Source organism: Ananas comosus, linkage group 9 (assembly GCF_001540865.1).
Source record: "Ananas comosus cultivar F153 linkage group 9, ASM154086v1, whole genome shotgun sequence".
Taxonomy (NCBI): domain Eukaryota; kingdom Viridiplantae; phylum Streptophyta; class Magnoliopsida; order Poales; family Bromeliaceae; genus Ananas; species Ananas comosus.
Window position 1 is genome coordinate 942,662 of NC_033629.1, and position 19,628 is coordinate 962,289.

Below are 19,628 nucleotides of genomic sequence, written 5' to 3' on the forward strand. Positions count from 1 at the left end.
GGATTGTACATGTTCACAAGCATAGCATGTGAGAAATTCCACAGGACACCAACCAAACCACCATATTAACAATTAACCAAATTATGATAATTCGTATAATTTAATTTTTAAAAAGAAACATAAAGAAATTATACAAATACGAGAAGGGAAAATTGGAAAAATAAGAATAAAAATAATAGAGAGAAACTTTTCTATGGGTTATAGGATTTGGACTTAGCCATAAACACTTAATTAGCTATGGCTTCTTAATTCTCTTAACCTTATCTTATTTACACACGCCCAAATTAAGATCATGGACTTTTTAGGCGACAGGAACCAGAGACCCTTAACATTAATTTTAAGAGAATTTACATGAAAACATTGAGATGTTAGGAGGGAAAAAATATTAAGGGTCGAACTCGAAGAAGACTATAACTGAGGGGTCTCCTTACATTTTTCACCCCCACCAAAAAAAAAGAAGAAAAATAAAAACAAATAAATAGAGACCAGTTTATTACGAGAACGCCCTGGCCCTCTTCTTGGCTCCGGCTCCGGCTCCGGCTCCGGCGCAGCTCCGGCTCCTCGGGAAGAGCAAGCTGGAGCCCTCGTCGATCCTCCCCACCGCCACGCTCTGGCTCCGCTCCACGCCGCCGAGCGCGGCGCGGCGCCCCTGCGCCGTCGACGCGGCGCGGATGAGCTCCCGCAGGTCCTCCTCCCCGGAGCCCCCGCCGTCGGAGCGGAGGCTGAAGCTACGTGGCACCTCGCCATAGGCCGGGAACCCGAACGCCGCGCCCTCGTACTGCACGTGCCCCGCGCACTCCGCCATGCTCCGCACGTACAGGTCACGTGCGCGGCACAGCACCCGTAGCGGCGCCCTCAAGCACCTGCTCCACCTATTCCCTCCCCCTCCCCCTCCCCCTCCCCCTCCTTTAGCACCCATATCTAATAATAATAATCAATAATCAATAATAATAATTAATATATATAAAAGAATAATCGCGAATAAGTTTTCTTTGCGGAATAAGCTAGCATGCAGATATGCAGTGGTTTTAAGTTTCCAAGCTATTCTCGTCCCGGGGGGGTGGTGGATAGCGCGGGTTTTAAAGGATGGGGTGGAGAGATGTGGTTGGTTGGTTGGTGGGCGGGGGGAGAAGAATCGGCGAGCTGAAGAAGCCCGGAAATGGTGGGCGTTGAAAACCGCGGCGATTTCTAACAGGGTTAAAATGCATACATATCCCTGCAGATATAGTGTATTGCGAATGTCTCCCTATAAAGTTAAACTTAGGAAAAACTTTAAATACCACCCATAGGGGTAGTTTCGCACTTTCTCACTTTAGTACTATGTTGTTTAAAGTGTTAATTTAGTACTCTATAATTTCATTTTTATCTTTTTATCCGTCATTCCACTAATTTTTTTTTTGTTAAATCAATAACAAAGTTAAAACTAAAATATACTAAAGTGAATATTCGATAAACCTAGATGGGTGTCTAAAGTTTTTAATATATAATTTAACGAAATATTAACAGAGAAGTTGACGAAAAGAAAAAAAATGAAACCACAGGATATTAACTTGATACACTTTAAACCATAGGGTATTAAAGTGAGAAAGTGCGAAACTACAGGGTTGGTATTTGAAGTTTACTGTTTACCCTTAAACTTATATGTTGTTTCTGTAAAAGTTCTAATATTTTTAAATATGCCCTTCTAATTTCTTACCGTTAGAAAATTTTCTATATTTTAAGGACAAATAAGTAAAATGTCAATTTATCATCACAAAAATGTTTCTCCAAATGTCACATATGTATAATATAAGAGAGGTAAAAATATCGAGCTATTTTATAAACTAATAAGGATTAAGCTTTTAACCTATGATTAAATAAATTTTTCTAAATGTAATGATATATTTAAAAATATTAGAATCTTTACAGAGATAATATATAAAAGTTAAATTTTATAGAAAAATATTTATAATTTATTATGTTTGTAGGGACCTATATGCAATTAATCATTACTAACAATAGGCTCCCCGGGATTTTTCAACTTTTTCTCTCTTTCTGCCTGCACCCGGTGTAGCGTAGTCCCAACTTTAGCTAAATTATGGACCATTTTAAGATAATTACTCAACTGTTTAAATTCTTTGATTTTACTATCCATCAAAGTGTCATTAACCGACCCAAATTAAATAAATTAAAAAAATTAAATAATAAAAATAAAATTTTTAAAAATTAGATAGCTAATTCGACATAGTTATATTTCAGATAAGTTTTGTTCGTTTTTATCAAAATTTAATGATCAACGCCATAATATTATTATTATGCCGCTTGGGTCAATTTCTAATGTTTAAGTCATTTGGGTTTGTTCTACTCTACTATGGTTCAAACTTGATGTGCCCAGATTTAAATTGAATATCTTAATCTTATATTTTAATTAGTAAATTCTAAAGAAAGGGTCGTGATCGATCGCATTGCAGGGTGATATGTTTTATAGTTATTATTTATAACAACGAAAGGGCCTAGTCATGGGAGCTAGGCAAATCATATTCCCATTTAAGGTCCCAATTACAGAATTTAATAATAAGGTGCGTGACATTATATGTACACCGAGAGCAACTAACCATTTCCGAGGTTTGGGTTCGGTTTGAGTCTTGGTTTTGTTGGTCTTCTAAGAGGTATACGGTGCAAATGGTCCAATTCCTTTTCAAATTGAACTTTTTCTTTAATTTTAAAGCCATTAATTTGTCTCATATTTCATTATATGATTCAATCAATTAAATATGGTAATTAGCATTTCTATGCGAATTAAACAATTGCCCACGTCGTAGTAAATAATAATAGAGTAAAGTTTGGCCCCTAGATCAATGGAAAAAAGTCGATTGCATCAATCATTGGCTCTACAATTTTTTTGCAATTAACAGAAGATGATATTAAAAAATTAAAAAAAAAAAACTTTGATAAACCACTTATAAAGAATTTTTGAAAAAGTTCAGGGACCAGATGCTTTTTCAATAAATTTTTAACCATTTTGAAAATTAAACTTCCATGCATGAATTTTATCACAAAACTTGCACAAGTTAATTTCCTATATATATATATATGGATGAAAAATTGTCCCAAAACCAATCAAAACGATTTATTAATTTCGTGCAAGTAAACGAAACCGTCGCTGCAATTAAGTCGACAAATTAGCTAGTGTTGTTGATTAAAAGAATATATCACAAAATTCAACTACTGCATACCAACCAAATCCGTGGCTCAAGTCACTAATCTCGTGTGCACCACAAGCTAACTTTTTCTAATGAGAACGCAAATTAAGGACGTTATCATATGGTGTGTACATTTCATACAATAATTCCTATTGATACGACTTTTATAACATAATCAACGTTAAAGTTTGAACCAACAAACTAGGATTTATATCAGTGTACGTGGCCCCTACAACTAATTATTTGGAAGCTACTTAATACGTTTCAAAGCAACTACCAAAGCTAAATGTTGTACTACGATACAATTATTATTATGATATTAATATTAATGGCGAGATTAGCGTAATAAGTAATTTTATTTAGGGCGTAAGGAGAAGTTACTGCATGCGCTCGGTGCACCAGGTTAGCCTGTGGTTCATAAGTTTCTCAACTATCCCCACCGACATCTACAGAGTTCCAGTGTTTTCTTTAGAATTTGCATGTCTAGTTTGCGAGTAACGCGATCGAAACTCAACTTCGCGCCCTATCCAGCTGATGTTGAGAGTTTGAAGTCCATATGTTAATAATTAATCTCACGTAACGTGCCTAGACTTTTCGGGTTGAGGAAATATTCTAGAGTGTTGATGACTTTCTAATAAGGTTGATGGTGGTATTAATATATCTTAAGAGGAATTCTACACAACATCCAGAACATATTTAATGTATGTGTGTGCGTGTCTTTCTCGTTCTTATTGAGGCCTTAGCTACATTCATATATTGTAGCTAAATTCATTTATTATTGAATGAAATAGATAACATGCTATTTTTTTCTCAAAAAAAAAGATATAAAGGTATATGTAAAGTTTTTATTATTTGTAGTTTTTGATGTTTAGCTATAACTAATATCACTCTTAATAAAGGGGAAAAAAAAAATAAAGAGATAAAAAAAGTATTATGGTTACAATCTCATGTATCCATTCCCGGTGTCGTGCAATCAACCTATAAACATTAAAAGGTATTAAAAAAAGAGTCCAATTCATCACATGGTGATCTGGATTTTTAATAGAAGCTACGTACGTACTCTTAATCAAATAATATTAGAAAGGGATCTGAGCTGATATTTTTACTTGTGACAGATAAATTTGAAAAAAGAAACTATAAATGCGATACAACAATATACTAAATATAGAAATCTTTTAATATTAATGACCAGATCCATATATATATATATATATATAGAGTTTGACTGGGCTACTATCGGTAGTAAACTGCTCGGTTTACTACCAATTTGTTTTGGATGATAGAGCTTCCGAATCGACGATCGGCATCGTTGAACATGATCTAGACCATTTAAATTATCTAGAAATCAAATTTCATGATTTTTTGGCATCACTAACTGAACGATCAAAGGGTCACAAAATCTATAATTTTAATGGCCGATATGGTGCGTTTGCTTGTTTAACGGTATAGAAGAGTTCAAATCAACTAAATTTTTGTTAAAAAATTCTTTAAACTATTTAAAATAAGATCTAGACTCTAGATCTCAAATATAAAAATTGTATCATCACTTTTCGAAGAATATTCATTTCCAGCCATTTATTTTTCTATTCACTTGATGGACAAGAGAACAATATCAAAAATGTGTGAAATTTGATTTCCAGATAGTTTAAATAGTTTAGATCATATTTAACAGTGCCGATCATTAATTTGGAAGCTCTATCACGAAAATAAATCGATAGTAAACCGAGCAGTTTACTACCGATAGAATTCTAGCAAAACTCTCTCTCTCTCTCTCTCTCTCTCTCTCTNTTTTTACTTGTGACAGATAAATTTGAAAAAAGAAACTATAAATGCGATACAACAATATACTAAATATAGAAATCTTTTAATATTAATGACCAGATCCATATATATATATATATATATATATATATATATTGTCATTCAAAATGAGAAGGTGACATAATATTTGAGTCCTCGGTCCTCTCAAGTTGGTGGCGTAATGCGAACACATTCTTGTTGACTTGACGCGTTCTAAAGTCTAAACATCCAACTCCCCACCTCCCAAAATTTATTATTATTTATATTATTATGAATGTTTTTTTTTTTATATTTTGGTTTTGCCAATAAATTGAGCTAGGGTGGCGAGTTAATTTATATATATATTAAAAATTTTAAATCTTTCACAGAGAAATTAAGAAGTTTTCGAGAGAATATTCTATTGTGTGTCTATATATATTCAAAGAAAATGAAACACTACAACCTAATCTTTTAAGGCTCATTTAATTGATTCGGTACAATTATAAATAGGCCAATTTGCATAAAAAATCCACTTATTTTGGACTTTTGCAAAATCGGGCCACCTTTTTCGTTTTTGCAGATTCGGTCCGCTTTTTCAGCAAACTGACCAAAATACCCTTATTACTTTTTCTCTTTCCTCTTTCTCTCTCCTCTTCGTTTCTGTCGTTCTTTTTTTTTTCTCGCCGAAAAAAAAGAGGCGGATCGGACCGTCGCCTCCCTCCTCACCCTCCTTCTTCACCGTTGCCTCCTTCCTCACCCTCCTCTCCACCGCCCGCGACCCCTCCTCCTCTCCCCCGCCGCCGCCGCCGAGCCCACCCCCACCGTCGTCTCCGTCGCCGTCGCCGAGCCCACGGCCATGGCGGCGGCGGCCCCATGGCCACCGTCACCGTCGTCTCCGTCGCCGAGCCCCTCGTCCGCCGCCGCGGTCGTCGTCGCTGTCGGCGGCGCGGCGGAGGAAGAGGCTGCGGAGTTCGTCGCCGGCGGCTGGAGCGGAGCGACCCGGATTGGCGCCCGGCCGACGCCGTCGACGCGTCCGGCGTCGGCCTGCTGCACTCGGCCATCGCGCAAGGCCGGCCGGACCTCGTCCAGCTGCTGCTGGAGTTCGGCGCCGACGTCGAGCCCCCGGGCCGCGGGCCGACGACGCCGCTTGAGGCGTCGGCGGCGGCGGGGGAGGCACTGATCGCGGGATGCTCCTGGCACCGGGCGCGCAGCCGCGGTGCGGGGCAGGGTCGGCGACGGGGCCGGTGCACGCAGCGGCGGCGGGCGGGCACGCGGGCGCGCTGCGGCTGCTTCTTCTTCTTCTTCATAGTGTAATGGTGCACCATTACACCATTAATGGTGTAATTTCATGGTGTAATGGTGTAATGGTGCACCATTAGTGTAATGGTGCACCATTGCACCATTACACCATTAATGGTGTAATGGTGCACCATTAATGGTGTAATGGTGCAATGGTGCACCATTACACCATTAATGGGGCGTGGGCTTGGCGACGGCAACGGGGACGACGGTGACGGCGACGGAGACGACGGTGGGGGTGACGAGGGCTCAGCAAGGGGAGTGACGAGGCGATTGGAGGGTGACGAGGCGGTCGGCAAGGGGCGGGACGTGGGCTCGGCGACGGCGACGGCGACGGAGACGACGGTGGGGGTGGGCTCGGCGGCGGCGGCGGGGGAGAGGAGGAGGGGCTCGGCGGCGGAGCTTCGCGTGAAGAGGGAGACGATCGGGGACTCCTCGACCTTGAGCTTGACGAGGAGCTTGCTCCGCCCCTGCAACTTCGGTGACGACGCGGCGGCGGGTTCGGCTTGTGGAGGCGGAGGAGGAGGACGCGGAGCTTCGCGGCGGGCTTGAGGAGGGCGACGGGGAGGTGAGGAGGGGCTTGAGGAGGAGAGAGAAAGAGGAGGCGAGACGACGGTGGGGGTGGGCTCGACGGCGGCGGCGGGGGAGAGGAGGGGTTCGGCTTGCGCAAAAGAACGAAAAAAAAAAAATAATAATAACGGAAGAAACAAAGAGGAGAGAGAAATAGGAAAGAGAAAAAGTAATAAGGGTATTTTGGTCAGTTTACTAAAAAAACGGACCGAATCTGCAAAAACGGAAAAAGTGACCCGATTTTGCAAAAGTCCAAAATAAGTGAATTTTTTATGCAAAAATGCCTTATAAATATAGTGTGGTTGAAAATATTTGTAGTTGAAAATGAAATAGTTAATTAATTACAGCAAAAGGCATGTTATTTAGTTGGACGTAATAAAAAAGGATCATATTTATAGATAATATGTTTGGTTACATATAATTGAGAATTATAATTACAAATTTTATAATTTTATAAATACGGTAATGAATTACCCACAATACAGATGAAATGAAATAAAATCCAACCACTATAGTTGGTATTGCAACAAATCGGGACGTAGCGCCAACTGCTACATTTGAATCTTCTTATTAATTTTGTATATAGTTAAATCTTATCTATAATAAAATTATAATTGCATATAACCAAACAAATTCTTTGGATGCATAAATTTAAACTTTAGCATTTAAGTTTGTTGTTATTATTGGACCGGATCTAATTGAAGGGCCACCTATTTATTGGGTCGTACTCCACGTGCAATTGGGCCCGGATATAGCATGGTGCTTGATTGTCATTAATTAAATACAATTAACAACACTACACGTCCGTACTGGTCGTTGATTCCGATGCTTATGCTGTTCATTTCTTAAATTAAGATTCGGCGGCTAAGATTTAAATTTAATAAAAAAAAATCAATATTCGATAGTAAGAAAATGAGTTTGTGAGATTTACTGATCACCTATTGTTGATAATAATAGCAATAATTTACTTAAAAAGGAATAAGAATATAAGAGCTGAAAGGAAAAAAAACTAAGGAATTTGAAAAAAAATATAATATGACCTCCAAAAAAATTAAAATTTATAGTTTTTTAATTTTTACTGTAAAGAATTTTAATATAATTTTTGAAAGTTAAGAAAGAGTCGCGGCTACTGTGAACTCTTTAATGGCTTCATGACAGAATGTTGCTGACTTTTATTTATTATTTATTATATATTTCAAGAGCACACCATATGAACAGAGTTATGTACAAAGATTCTGATTTGGACTCACCCAAAAATAATAATAATAATAATATTTATATAATTTTCAGAAAGGATTAAACCAACGACCGTTGAAATCCCAAGTTGGTCAACTGCGTTCCAGTTACGTCACGAGTAAATCACTTTGACAATTGTTGTCATCATATGCTCGAATTTAACAATTTATATTTTTTACTTCATCACAGTTCATAAATAATGAGTATATATATATATATAAAGAAAATGCTAAGTTTAATTATTAATATTAGGAGAATATGCTTATGTATCTAAACTGATAATTGACTAATTTTCTATGCGTTTTTTTTATCATTTAACAAGTGATGAAGCATGAAATTTAAGATTTTATTTCGTTAGAGCATCTTTACTAATAATTAAAACAAAACAATTTTTTTGATACATTAATCCAAACCCCCCACCTAAACCATTAAATAATATACATAAATGAATAAACAAGTAGAACCGTGGGAGGAGAGAGAATAGGAAAGCACGTGGGTCCCACATATATGGTACACCCTTTGACTTTGACCGCAAAAGAGCCACGTGGTCGGCTAAAACCAGCCGCCACCGTAATGGTCCAAACACACATCACATGTTTTACATAAGCCATTGCGAACTCTTTTATATTCCTCACCATGTAGCCTATGCATAAAAACCTAGCTAACTCTCCAATTAAACAAACGAAGTATCCAACATCAAACACAAAAAAAATGGAAAAAAACCACCACTCTCTTCTTCCTCATTCGATCTCAATCGCCGAGCACGCAGAGGGGAGACCGGTATCTGTGAAAAAAGAGCCACCGTTTCACTCCGCGCTCCGCTCGGTCCAGAAACCGCCGGTGAAGCTGTGGAAGAGGCCGGAATTGCACCCGCAGCCACCGTCGCGACCAAAGGTGTACTTCGTGGAGCCCCGCGGGTTTCGCGAACTGGTGCAGAGGCTCACAGGAGCGCCGAAGCGGTCGCTTAAGGAAATGGTGCAGCCGCCTCCGCCCCTCGAACTCGAACCGCCACCGCCACCGCCGCTGCTACCGACGTTTCGCGACAGCACAGCTGCGGCGGTCGAAGCGGAAGTTAGTAGTAGTAATATTAGCAAAGGATTGAATTCTCCGGGCTTGGCCGGATTTTTGTCGCCCACGTCGTTTTATACGAATTGGTGTTCATTTCCGCTTCTTAGCCCGGCTTCTATGGCGAGTCTCGAACATAATGGTGAACCAGTGCTTTGATTTTCGGGCAAAATGCTTAATTACCCAAGCTAAGAAGAGTTATGTTCTATTTTATTTCCTTGTTTTTTGGTTATATCTTTTCTTTTTCAGGCTTTTTTAATTAGGCTATTTGATGTTATCATGTTATTTTATATATGAGATGCACGAATTAGGAAGAGGAATCAACAGTTTCTAGATTGGATCAAGGGGGGAAAACTAGTGGATGAGTTGATTCTATTTGAAATATTTTGAAAATTCAAATTTTTTTTAAAAAAAACTTTGAAATCCTTCGAAGCTAACTCAATAAACATCTGAGAGCTAAATTACCAAAAAGAGCATTAAAAAAACCTATTATTTGGTTTAAGAATGGAGATGCAGGGCATCAAACCCTTGTCAAAAGTCAAAACTATATATGTTTACTAAACTAAAATTTTGGTGTAGTTCATTTTATATTTCTTTTGTGTAAAAAAAAAAGGAAAAAATTCCAAGCAAACTAAATTAAGGCCAATTTTGTCATCTTCGTTGAGAAGTGGGCTTTGGGTGATCCAATAGATAGATTGGGCTATTAAAAATTGTGGCCCAAATTAAATAGATTTTTGCCCAAATGATTTAAATCATGGCCCGGCCCAAATTTGCAAGTAAATACATACATGCATAGATACATATATGAACGTATGAATCTTCGGTAGATCTAACCCAGGCATTAGTCCTCTTCAATGCATTATAATTGCCATAATTAAACACAAATTTGAGAATAATTTAGTTTTATTAAGTACTTCTTTTCACCTTTCTTTAAGCTGTGAAGTAAATCATTAAATTTAAGTATTTCACCAAAAGTAACCCTTTAATTAATCCTTTAGGTGTGTTCAATGTATCTTAATTACAACTATAGAGTAAACAATATGTCGACAGATGTGTAACTTTTCACAGGTTTGTATGCATGCATCTGAACAATCAAAATGGAGTTTGTAGAAAAAGACTAAACTTTACAAGGTCATTGTAATTACTTTTTATTAAGACAATATGATATCATGAGAGTTAGTTTTAAGCCCTTGAACATGCAACTAAATAAAATAAGTACCAAATTAATATAAGAACCCGTAAAAACAAGCGATCGACACTCTCAATCACACCACACAAAGCCCTCTTTTATTCTACCACACTCTTCTAAGTACTTCATTCCACCCCTCATTTAGAAGTTATATATATATATATATATATATATATATATATATATATAGCACCAACACTCAACACACACAGTACTAGCTCTTAAAACCCTAACATATATATATATATATACTAAGAAAAGCTTATACACTTTACTACTTTATAGACCTACGTACGTACATACATACGACCTGGATGTATTGAGGGCACAGTTACGATAACAGTGGTTCTCTAACAGTAGCCAACGCAGTGCTTGCTACAATCAATACTACAACCGCCGCCGCCGCCTCCGCCGCCGCCGTTGCGACCGTAATGGCTATATGATGTAAAGCAGTTTGCGGGACACGTCACCCTCTTCATGTAGCAGGGGCCCCACTCCGAGCACACCACCGAGGGCGGCGCCACGCCGTTCCGCGCGTATCCACCTCCTGGACCGCCGTAACCACTGCCGTAGCCCCCGGTGTTGCCCCAGCTGCCGTATCCGGGGACGTTGAACCCCTCGGCCGCTGGGTCGGTGCTGAAGCGGGCGACGGAGGCGCTGTGGGTGTTGGAAGGATTGCGAGCGGGGTCGAGGATGTCGCGGGCCGTGGCGGGGAAGGTAGTGATGGAGAGGAAGAGGGGGGCCATGAGGAGGAAAAGGTTGATGGTTCTCTTCATGGCTATAGCTTGTGTTTTGCTACCTTTTTTTGGTTCTTTTTGTTTCTTACTTAATCCTACTACCTTGTTTGGATAGGAGAAAGCGGAGTTATGTTTTTTTAAGTAGTAGGAGCTAGGTGGAGGAAATTGCAAATCAGTCCTTTGAGATGCATATATATATTTTTTACCATCTAACTTTTACAATGGGGTGCTCTTTTAAGATTTGCCTAGGGTAAAATTCAATGGCAAAACAAATGTTGGTGTAAAAGGAATCATTGAAAAATTTCTCCCCCCCAAAAAAAGAGGTTGGAAAAGAATAACTTTTTGAAAAATGTAAGATTCCAATCTCTTTTGATGATGATATAAAACAATAATAGATCGAGAAGTATATTACTATATATATATATTTATATAGTTTTGAATATTTATAGCAAACAATATTAATTGTTACACTTTAATTATGCGTGACAGTGGATCGAGCTGATCATGACTCGTGAGTCTGATAATTCGATCAGGTCGGCCCAATGGAGGGTTGCATTCATATGACACACTTAGGTCGAATAGTGGCGCCACCATACCCTGCCATGCACACTTCGCAGCACGTACGTAGTCCATTAACACAATCCCTTATATATATTGTTTGGGAAATTGTATATTAATACTGTTACTACACTCTCACACATATACAACCTCCACCGAATGTTTATATATATATATATAGAGAGAGAGAGAGAGAGAGAGAGAGAGAGAGAGAGAGGTAAAGGTATAAAAAGAGAGTTCCATTTAACTGTTAGAGTGGTTGGTCGACATCTTTTATTGGAATATAAAAAGTTATAGATTAAAGCCCGAAATCCTGCACTTTAAATCAAGGTTGACACATGCATGCATTTTCTTAGAAAGAAATAGTTGTATTCTATATTTAAATTCTTAATTCAAGTTCAAAATTTGTGCTAAGATCATTTTTTTTTTATCACGGGGGGTTAAAGCCTCTCTCTTATAACCATTGTAGATGTAGTCAAAAACTTTTGCCATTAAAGTAGTAAGTCCTGATTTAATTATCTCAATAAACTTTTTATAGTAGGGAGTGCTAAAAAAAAAATGATCTTAGCACAAATTTTGAACTTGAATTAAGAATTTAAATATAGAATACAACTATTTCTTTCTAAGAAAATGCATGCATGTGTCAACCTTGATTTAAAGTNAAAGTTTTTTTTTTGAGAGATAGGTAGCATGTTATCTGCTTCGTTTATTTCATTTTGAAATAAACTATGCTGGAAATATGAATCAACAAGGATTCGAACTTGAGTCTCGGATATCAACCACCAAGCCCTTTGCCACTAGCTCTAGGGACGGTCAGTTGTGGAGCTTTTTTAATCTTTTGTTTTTACTATGGTGGAATTTTTTTTTTCTTTTCTTTGTTTTTTTTCCAAGAGAGAGGGAGAGAGAGAATGGTTGCATGCTACCACTTCGTTTATTTAGCTCGAAATGAAAATCAACAGATTTTGAATTTGGAACTTCGGTATCAATTATCAAACTCTTTGCCGCTTGCGTTAGGAAATGTTACTTAATTAATTACTACGGTGAGTTATTGTAATTAACGAAAATTTAACAGAAACCTTAATTGCTATATTTACCTGTTAATTTTTTTTTAAAAAACGTAATCAAAATTAAACTCGTGGGTATTAATTGTGTGTATATTGGATCAATGAAGTAGACTTGTGGGTATCTATCTAATTCAAGAATGTTATGATCAAAAAAATGGACGGTAACAAGAATCAGCATCTTATTGTGGTGGCTTCCTACCAAAGCACTTAATTATCCTGTGCACATGCATTGGCTGTTCCCAGGAGCAGCCAGCACATGACAACTTGATCAGATCTGCCTGCTGTCGCCTCCAAGCTGGGATACTAACATGATAAACTGTTTGTTTTGCAAGCAGTACTTTAACCTTTTGTTTGCGAAACATCCGAAAGTTTTTGGTTAATTAAAATGGAAAGCCAAAATGAGCTTCGAAACCTAATTAATTCGAGTTCTAGCGCCATCGCTTAACGTAGTTTTTTGGCTTCTACAAAAAGATAATGATGGAAATTTATGAGTACTTTGAAAGTCTCTGCAACCTGGACCCTAGTGCATGAACAGAAAATTACTGTACACTTGGTGATTGGGCCACCAATTTCATCTCCAGTGTTGGAACTTGGAACCTGTTTTGTAGTAAACTTTGGTCCATTGCTGGTTTGTAAATGGCCACAGATGACTCCATATTTAGGAAATATCTACATATACATAATGTCATGTATTTTTCTTTTTTTTCTTTTTCGAATAAATATATACTATATATATATATGCTCTAAGGTATCGTTTGATTCGGGGATAAAGAAAAAGTGGCTATTCCAGGGATAGGTATAAATTGAGGTATAAGCGAGGATTAGATCAATTTTGCGTTTGAATGAAAATTGGGTTATTCTTGGAATAAAAAAAATAGCGTTTGGTTAGGTAAGATGGAATAAGAAAGATAATGGGTTTTGTAAATAAAAAATAATGATATTATCCACTTATTATATTTGAATTTGAATTTTTAAATTTTTAAATTTATATTTCTAAATTTAAAATTTTAACTTTGAAATTTAAAATCTCAAATTTTAAATTCAAAATTTTAAATTTTAAATTTCAAACTTTAAATTTAAGATCATATTTAAATTAAAAAAATATAAAATATCAAATTTTAAATTTCAAAAATTTAAAATATCAAAATTTAAATTTAAAATTTAAAATTTATAATTTAAATTTTAAACTTTAATTTTGAGATTATAAATTATAAATTTTAAAAATTTAAATTTTTAATTTTTAAAATTTTAAAATAAGAATAGTGGTGGGAACAATTAATAAAAATAATTTATTATAATAAATTTATAAATTTTTTAAAAATTCTACTTAAATTTAAATTTAATAAAAAGAATTTATTATAATATTTAAATATAATTTATTATAAATTTTATTATAATATTTAAATATAAATAATATGTATTAATATAGTACAATTAATAATTTTATAATAAAAATAATGTATTATAATATATAACATATTATATTTATATAATTTAGTTTAATTCAATTTATAAGTTTAATTAAATTTGAAATTAAGCATTGGAATAGCACTATTCCACCAAAATGGTGGAATAGCAAATTACTTGCTATTCCGGGATAACCGAGAATAGCAAGGTTTGACCGGGATAAAATATCCCGGCTAAATTTCACCCCGTTTGGCGGAATAGCGGGGATAACTTTCGTTATCCCCGCTTATCCCGCGATCCAAACGGGGCCTAAGAAATCAATTTACACCCGTTCACACGCCACTTCCAGATATGGCAGAATAAGAATCATTTTCAATTAGTACTTGTCATTCAGAAAGAAGCAACCACAAACTAAAGGCAATGATGCGCACTACGCGTAGTGCACTTCATGTAGTTTTCAAAGGAGAGAAGAGAAGGACCCAATATATATATATAGCTAGCAAGACAATGATTCAATGTATACTCGTATACAGAAAATACTTGCATTCTAAATATATGTACCATATAAATTCGAACCAACACTTGAACCTAGCTATTCGACTGGGCCTTCATGGGTATGTTCACACAACCAGCAACAAAGGCCCTCTAACAACTTGTAATCAACCGACCGTCCCTAGAGCAAGTGGCAAAAGGTTTGGTAGTTGGTAACCGAGACCTAAGTTCAAATCCTAGTTGATTCACATTTTCAGCTAAGCTTATTTCTAAATGAAATAAACGAAGCGGATAGCGTGCTGCCTATCTCTCCCTCTCAAAAAAAAAAACAAAACAAAACAAAAAAAAAAAAACAACTTGTAATCAAGTTTGAGGCATATTGTTTGCAACATGTAGTGTAACATAGAAAACGTGAGGAAAAGGCTTATACTATAGTGTATGAATAATTTTCCTTTTCCTCGCCAGAGTAATTGACTACTAGCTAGATATATATATGTTAAGATGTCGACAATGACGATGTTTGCGGTAATCGCTTAATCAAGGAATTAATTAATGGTTTTATTTGGAGGTGTAAGATGCATCCTAATAATTATTCTCCTGTTAGAGATGTTTGATCTCTTAGTCTTTTCTGTGAGAACACATTCAATTCCCTCGTTTGAATCAGAAACTGTTATGCGGAAAAATTATTTTCGCTGTTTAATTAGCAACATCACCACTCTATTTCTATTTCGACGGCTATATTAATCTAACAGGGACAGATCATATATATATATATACTGGAGCATTAAGTGACAGCTCAACTATTCAATAGCGTTGCATCTCCTCTACCAGTAGTAGTACTGTGTCTTTTCAATGTATTTTTAATATCCAATTGTGACATAAGATGGTTACGTATCCTATAATGCATGATTTTAGAAAAATATTTTTATTATATATTTTTTTAAAAAAATATGATTAATTAACTGAAATATAGATGATGTGGTATAGCTGCTATATAGAAAATTTTCTCACCATTGGCTTACATCACTAAGATGTAAAGTATACTTGACATTGGATCAAAATGATGAAAAAAGGAAAAAGAAAAAAGAAAAACATAGCTTAATTAACTAGATCTGTAGAACGCAGCGGAAGTATTCGTTCGTACCTTTTTCGGAAGCGATTCATGTTACAACTCGATGAGCCCGGATCGTCAAGGTTGATTCACGTGTTCTTTGACCGTCCTTGATTAAATGTTCTCACGTTCCAAACTCGCGATGGATCGAACTACAAACGAGCACGATCGCAAATCCACTGTTCAAGTCCCTCTTAGAATAATAAGTTGATGGAAAATGTGGTTTCTCTCTATCGTTTTCTTCTTTTTTTTTTTCCGTTCTTGTACCTTTTGTTATGTGGGATCGCCCGCATATTTATAAGGAATTCCAAAATCCTAATAGCGTTAAAGATAAGACCAAATCGGTTATTAATTGTTATCCTAATATGACTAGAATTTATCTTTAACTAGCTTTCCAATTTGAAAGCGAGATTAATTCCAATCCAATTAGATAACATAATATCCGTCGGATCGAACCCGCCTATGGGCGTACCAGATTCGATTTAACCGAATGCCAAAAAGATCTATAAATGACCTATCTAGAAGGAGAAAGATCAAACCTTCCAGTTGCTTTGCGGACAACTAAAAGCTAGAAAAAGAAAAGGTCAAACCTTTTACGTTTAATATGTAGAAATTTATATAGATTAGTTGCTGAAAAAATTACTAATTGCTCAGCCAAGTATAGGTCAAAATACCGGCCACCCAGACACCAGAAAAAATAAAGAAAACGAAAAAAAAAAAAAAACTATACTACTCTTGATGAATCTTCAGCTCTTTGACTCTTTATCTGATATAAAAGCATTTCGAACATAAAATCTTATAACACGTAGCATATATATAAATGCAATCGAGCCATGTCATGTGTGAGTTCGCAGTAGATTCGTAGATTGTGACAATCAGAAATCAAAATGCAAACGAGCCGGATATGAAAACGTAATATATTTTACTCGAATTTTTTTCTCAAAGAATTTGGTAAATATTTTATCGTACAAGTTATATACCTTGTCACTTATGTTAATTAATCGTATAACCACTTTTAAAAGAAAACAAGTGTTAATTAATTAATTAGTTTTTCAGTAACTATCCAACCACTCAGAAAAGCATTGCTCTTCAGGGCGCAGGGAATTTGATGATGGAGCCAATCGTACGGTTCTAAAGAGGGGAAGGTATGGACACGTGGAAGAAGCCGAGCGAGTCAAACCAAGAACGGAGAGTTCATCTATTAAGCTAGCATTGGTGTACACGTGGGAAAAGTCAATAAAATTGTTATTAAATTCGTTCAAAATAGTCCCCTTAGATAAACTACCGCACGTGTAGGACAAGAGATTTTGTTTCTTCTTTTTTTTTAACATCAAAGGCTAATCCAGATTCTAGAATCCATAATAAGTAAATGCTGGAGATATTAGACTTGGTCTCATTTAATATATATATATTTTTTCCTTTAGAATGTTTGTAGAACTCATGATATATCTAATACGACGTCTCAAAATATATAATTGGTTATTTTATATAATATCAGCAAAATATATATTCATCAGATGCATCCCTAATTAATTTTATTTATCACGAATATTAGTTTAAAATCTGCAAATAGATCTCTTTAATTAAGATGCTGGCCACGCATGTTTATATCAAAGCCACAAAAATACAAATTAGCTACTCTTTAATTAATGTTCACTCTACTTAGGAGAGTTCCAACTGTCCCTGTTCCTATATATTCATTGTTTTAGTTAATCTTTTTTCTGTCAATTAAATTGTTCCTAACAAATGATCTTATATATAATCAATTAAAAGTGTACTGATGCTAAATCAAAATTTGAAAGATTGGATAGTTAAATTGAAACGATCTGTAGTACATTTAGATAGATTTTATATATTTTTTATTTTTTTAATATTAAATTCCAAAAAAGGCGTCTACGCCTTTAGATGGATCAGCATGAAACTAAAGTTTTTGGCGAATGAAATTTGGTTAAAAACGATTCAATCAACTGTAGTATTGATGGAAAAGGTAGCGAGTAAAGCTTCATTAATATTCATAAATGCACCATAATGAGTTCAAAATAATAATAATAATAATAATAGTAATAATAATAATAAATACGGGAATGCCAACCTTCTATGCGTTTGTGAATATATTAATGAGTTATTAATATTAGAAAACATTCTAAATTCATGCAGAACACCCACATATAGCTAGACCCAATAAAAATAAAAAGGAAATGTATCTCAAAGAAAAAGAAATGAAAAAAGAAAAAAGAAATAAAAACAAAAAGAAAACATACTCAAAGTGACTATGGTAGCATTTATATTATTTAATTAATAGCATTACTATGGAATGTGAGCTATATATTATACAAAGGATAGTATATATATCATATCAATGATATCATATCATGCTACCAACATAACCCACCAACTCAAATACCCAAGAAATTAAAAAAAAAGAAAAAAAGAAAGAAGAAGCCCTAGCTAGTTGTGCTTCTCCTGTGTATAGATGTAGTCAGTGTGGGCAGAGAGAGTCCTCCTCATCAAGCACTCTTCTTCTCCAACTCCCTCACATCCTTCCACCTTCTCATGAGCTATCCCCTCCTCAACACCCTACAAATTAATATTTCTTAATATATAAACAAAACTAAGTAAAAAACACACCCATACATATATATATATATATATATATATATACGTACGTAGTAGAACAATAATCAAGTAATAATCAAATTACAGTATTATTTGTATAGATGCGGTGATACCTCAGGAGCGCCCTTTTCAGAATCCACTGGTACGTGCCTTGAAGCTTCGGTGAGGGTAACAAAGATGAGGAGAAAAGCTATGAACACAAGGGCTATTCTTTTGCTCATGGTGTTAATTGTTTTGCATATAAAAGAAACTTAAGTTGAATATTTATATAAAAATATATGCCCCAAATGGTGCAATGAGAGAGAGAGAGAGATAATTAGAAGGGTTTGTGTTTGTTGGGAGGGGAAGTGAGAAGGGTTTAAATAGTTGGAGAGATGGAGATTATGAGGAGGAGTTAATGTGGGAAATATTTTGCGTTTTATTAAGAAATTAATCCCTCGTTATTATCGAGTGGATTTGCTGTTTTGGACGAATCGATGCGAAGAGATTCTCCTCTTCCACTGCGTTCAAACCGTAAAACAGAGGAAAATAATCAACGCGCGCGCCCGCTTCTAGAAGCTCTACAGTTGCACCGTATATAAAGTGTTAAACATTACCCTGCACCAGGTCCATATATACTTGCACCAGTGCATCACGTATTTATTGTCCTTACAACGCACAATAACTTTCGATCTCAACCATATGCCAAATAAAATAAAATAAAATAAAAAGTTAATATTTAGAGTTATTTAATTAATATTTTAATTAATTAATTAGTTAATTTCTTTACTAATTATCTAACTAAAATAATTTACTAACTGATTAAAAAGATAACTTATTTATAATATTTAATTAATTAATGTACCAATTAACCTAATTACATAACTAATGTTTATATTTATTAATTTATTACAGTATTCATAGCTACTAAATTTACTAATTTAATAAATTATTTTTAAATAATATTTTATGTTAATTAATCAGATAAAATATTATTAGTTTAAAATTATAATTATTATTATTTTTAGTATTCCATTGTAACTATCTTAACACTATTTTTTTTATTATCGGAAACAATCTAATTTTTATCCAAAAGTAAAATTTGGTCTAGTTCCTGTTTATAAATAAACTTGTATATATTTCCGAAATAAGTAGTTCTTTTATATCTCCGAAACTATATGAAACCTAAAAAGAAAAAGGCATCCAATTCATTCGTTGTCATAGACCACTAATTAATTTTTAGTACACAAACATATAAAATACACCAGGTGCAAGCAAACATTTTTCAATTCCATTGTGCAGACCATATATCCCTTGCAGAACTGTGGGCTGGGTAGGTGCAAA

The 19,628-nt window shown here is 35.4% G+C and overlaps 3 protein-coding genes across 3 annotated transcripts; 1 reads left to right on the forward strand and 2 right to left on the reverse strand.

The window, feature by feature from the left end:
* On the reverse strand, nt 494–1,057 carry LOC109715372. The gene has a single exon (XM_020240349.1). The coding sequence runs from the start codon at nt 917–919 to the stop codon at nt 494–496; it is 426 nt and encodes a 141-aa protein (XP_020095938.1). The 5' UTR covers nt 920–1,057.
* Nucleotides 8,706–9,530, forward strand: LOC109715598. Its single transcript, XM_020240708.1, has one exon. It carries the CDS (start codon nt 8,712–8,714, stop codon nt 9,288–9,290), a length of 579 nt encoding a protein of 192 aa, XP_020096297.1. The 5' UTR covers nt 8,706–8,711; the 3' UTR covers nt 9,291–9,530.
* Nucleotides 10,329–11,263, reverse strand: LOC109714954 (interleukin enhancer-binding factor 3-like). Its single transcript, XM_020239718.1, has one exon. The coding sequence runs from the start codon at nt 11,094–11,096 to the stop codon at nt 10,671–10,673; it is 426 nt and encodes a 141-aa protein (XP_020095307.1). The 5' UTR covers nt 11,097–11,263; the 3' UTR covers nt 10,329–10,670.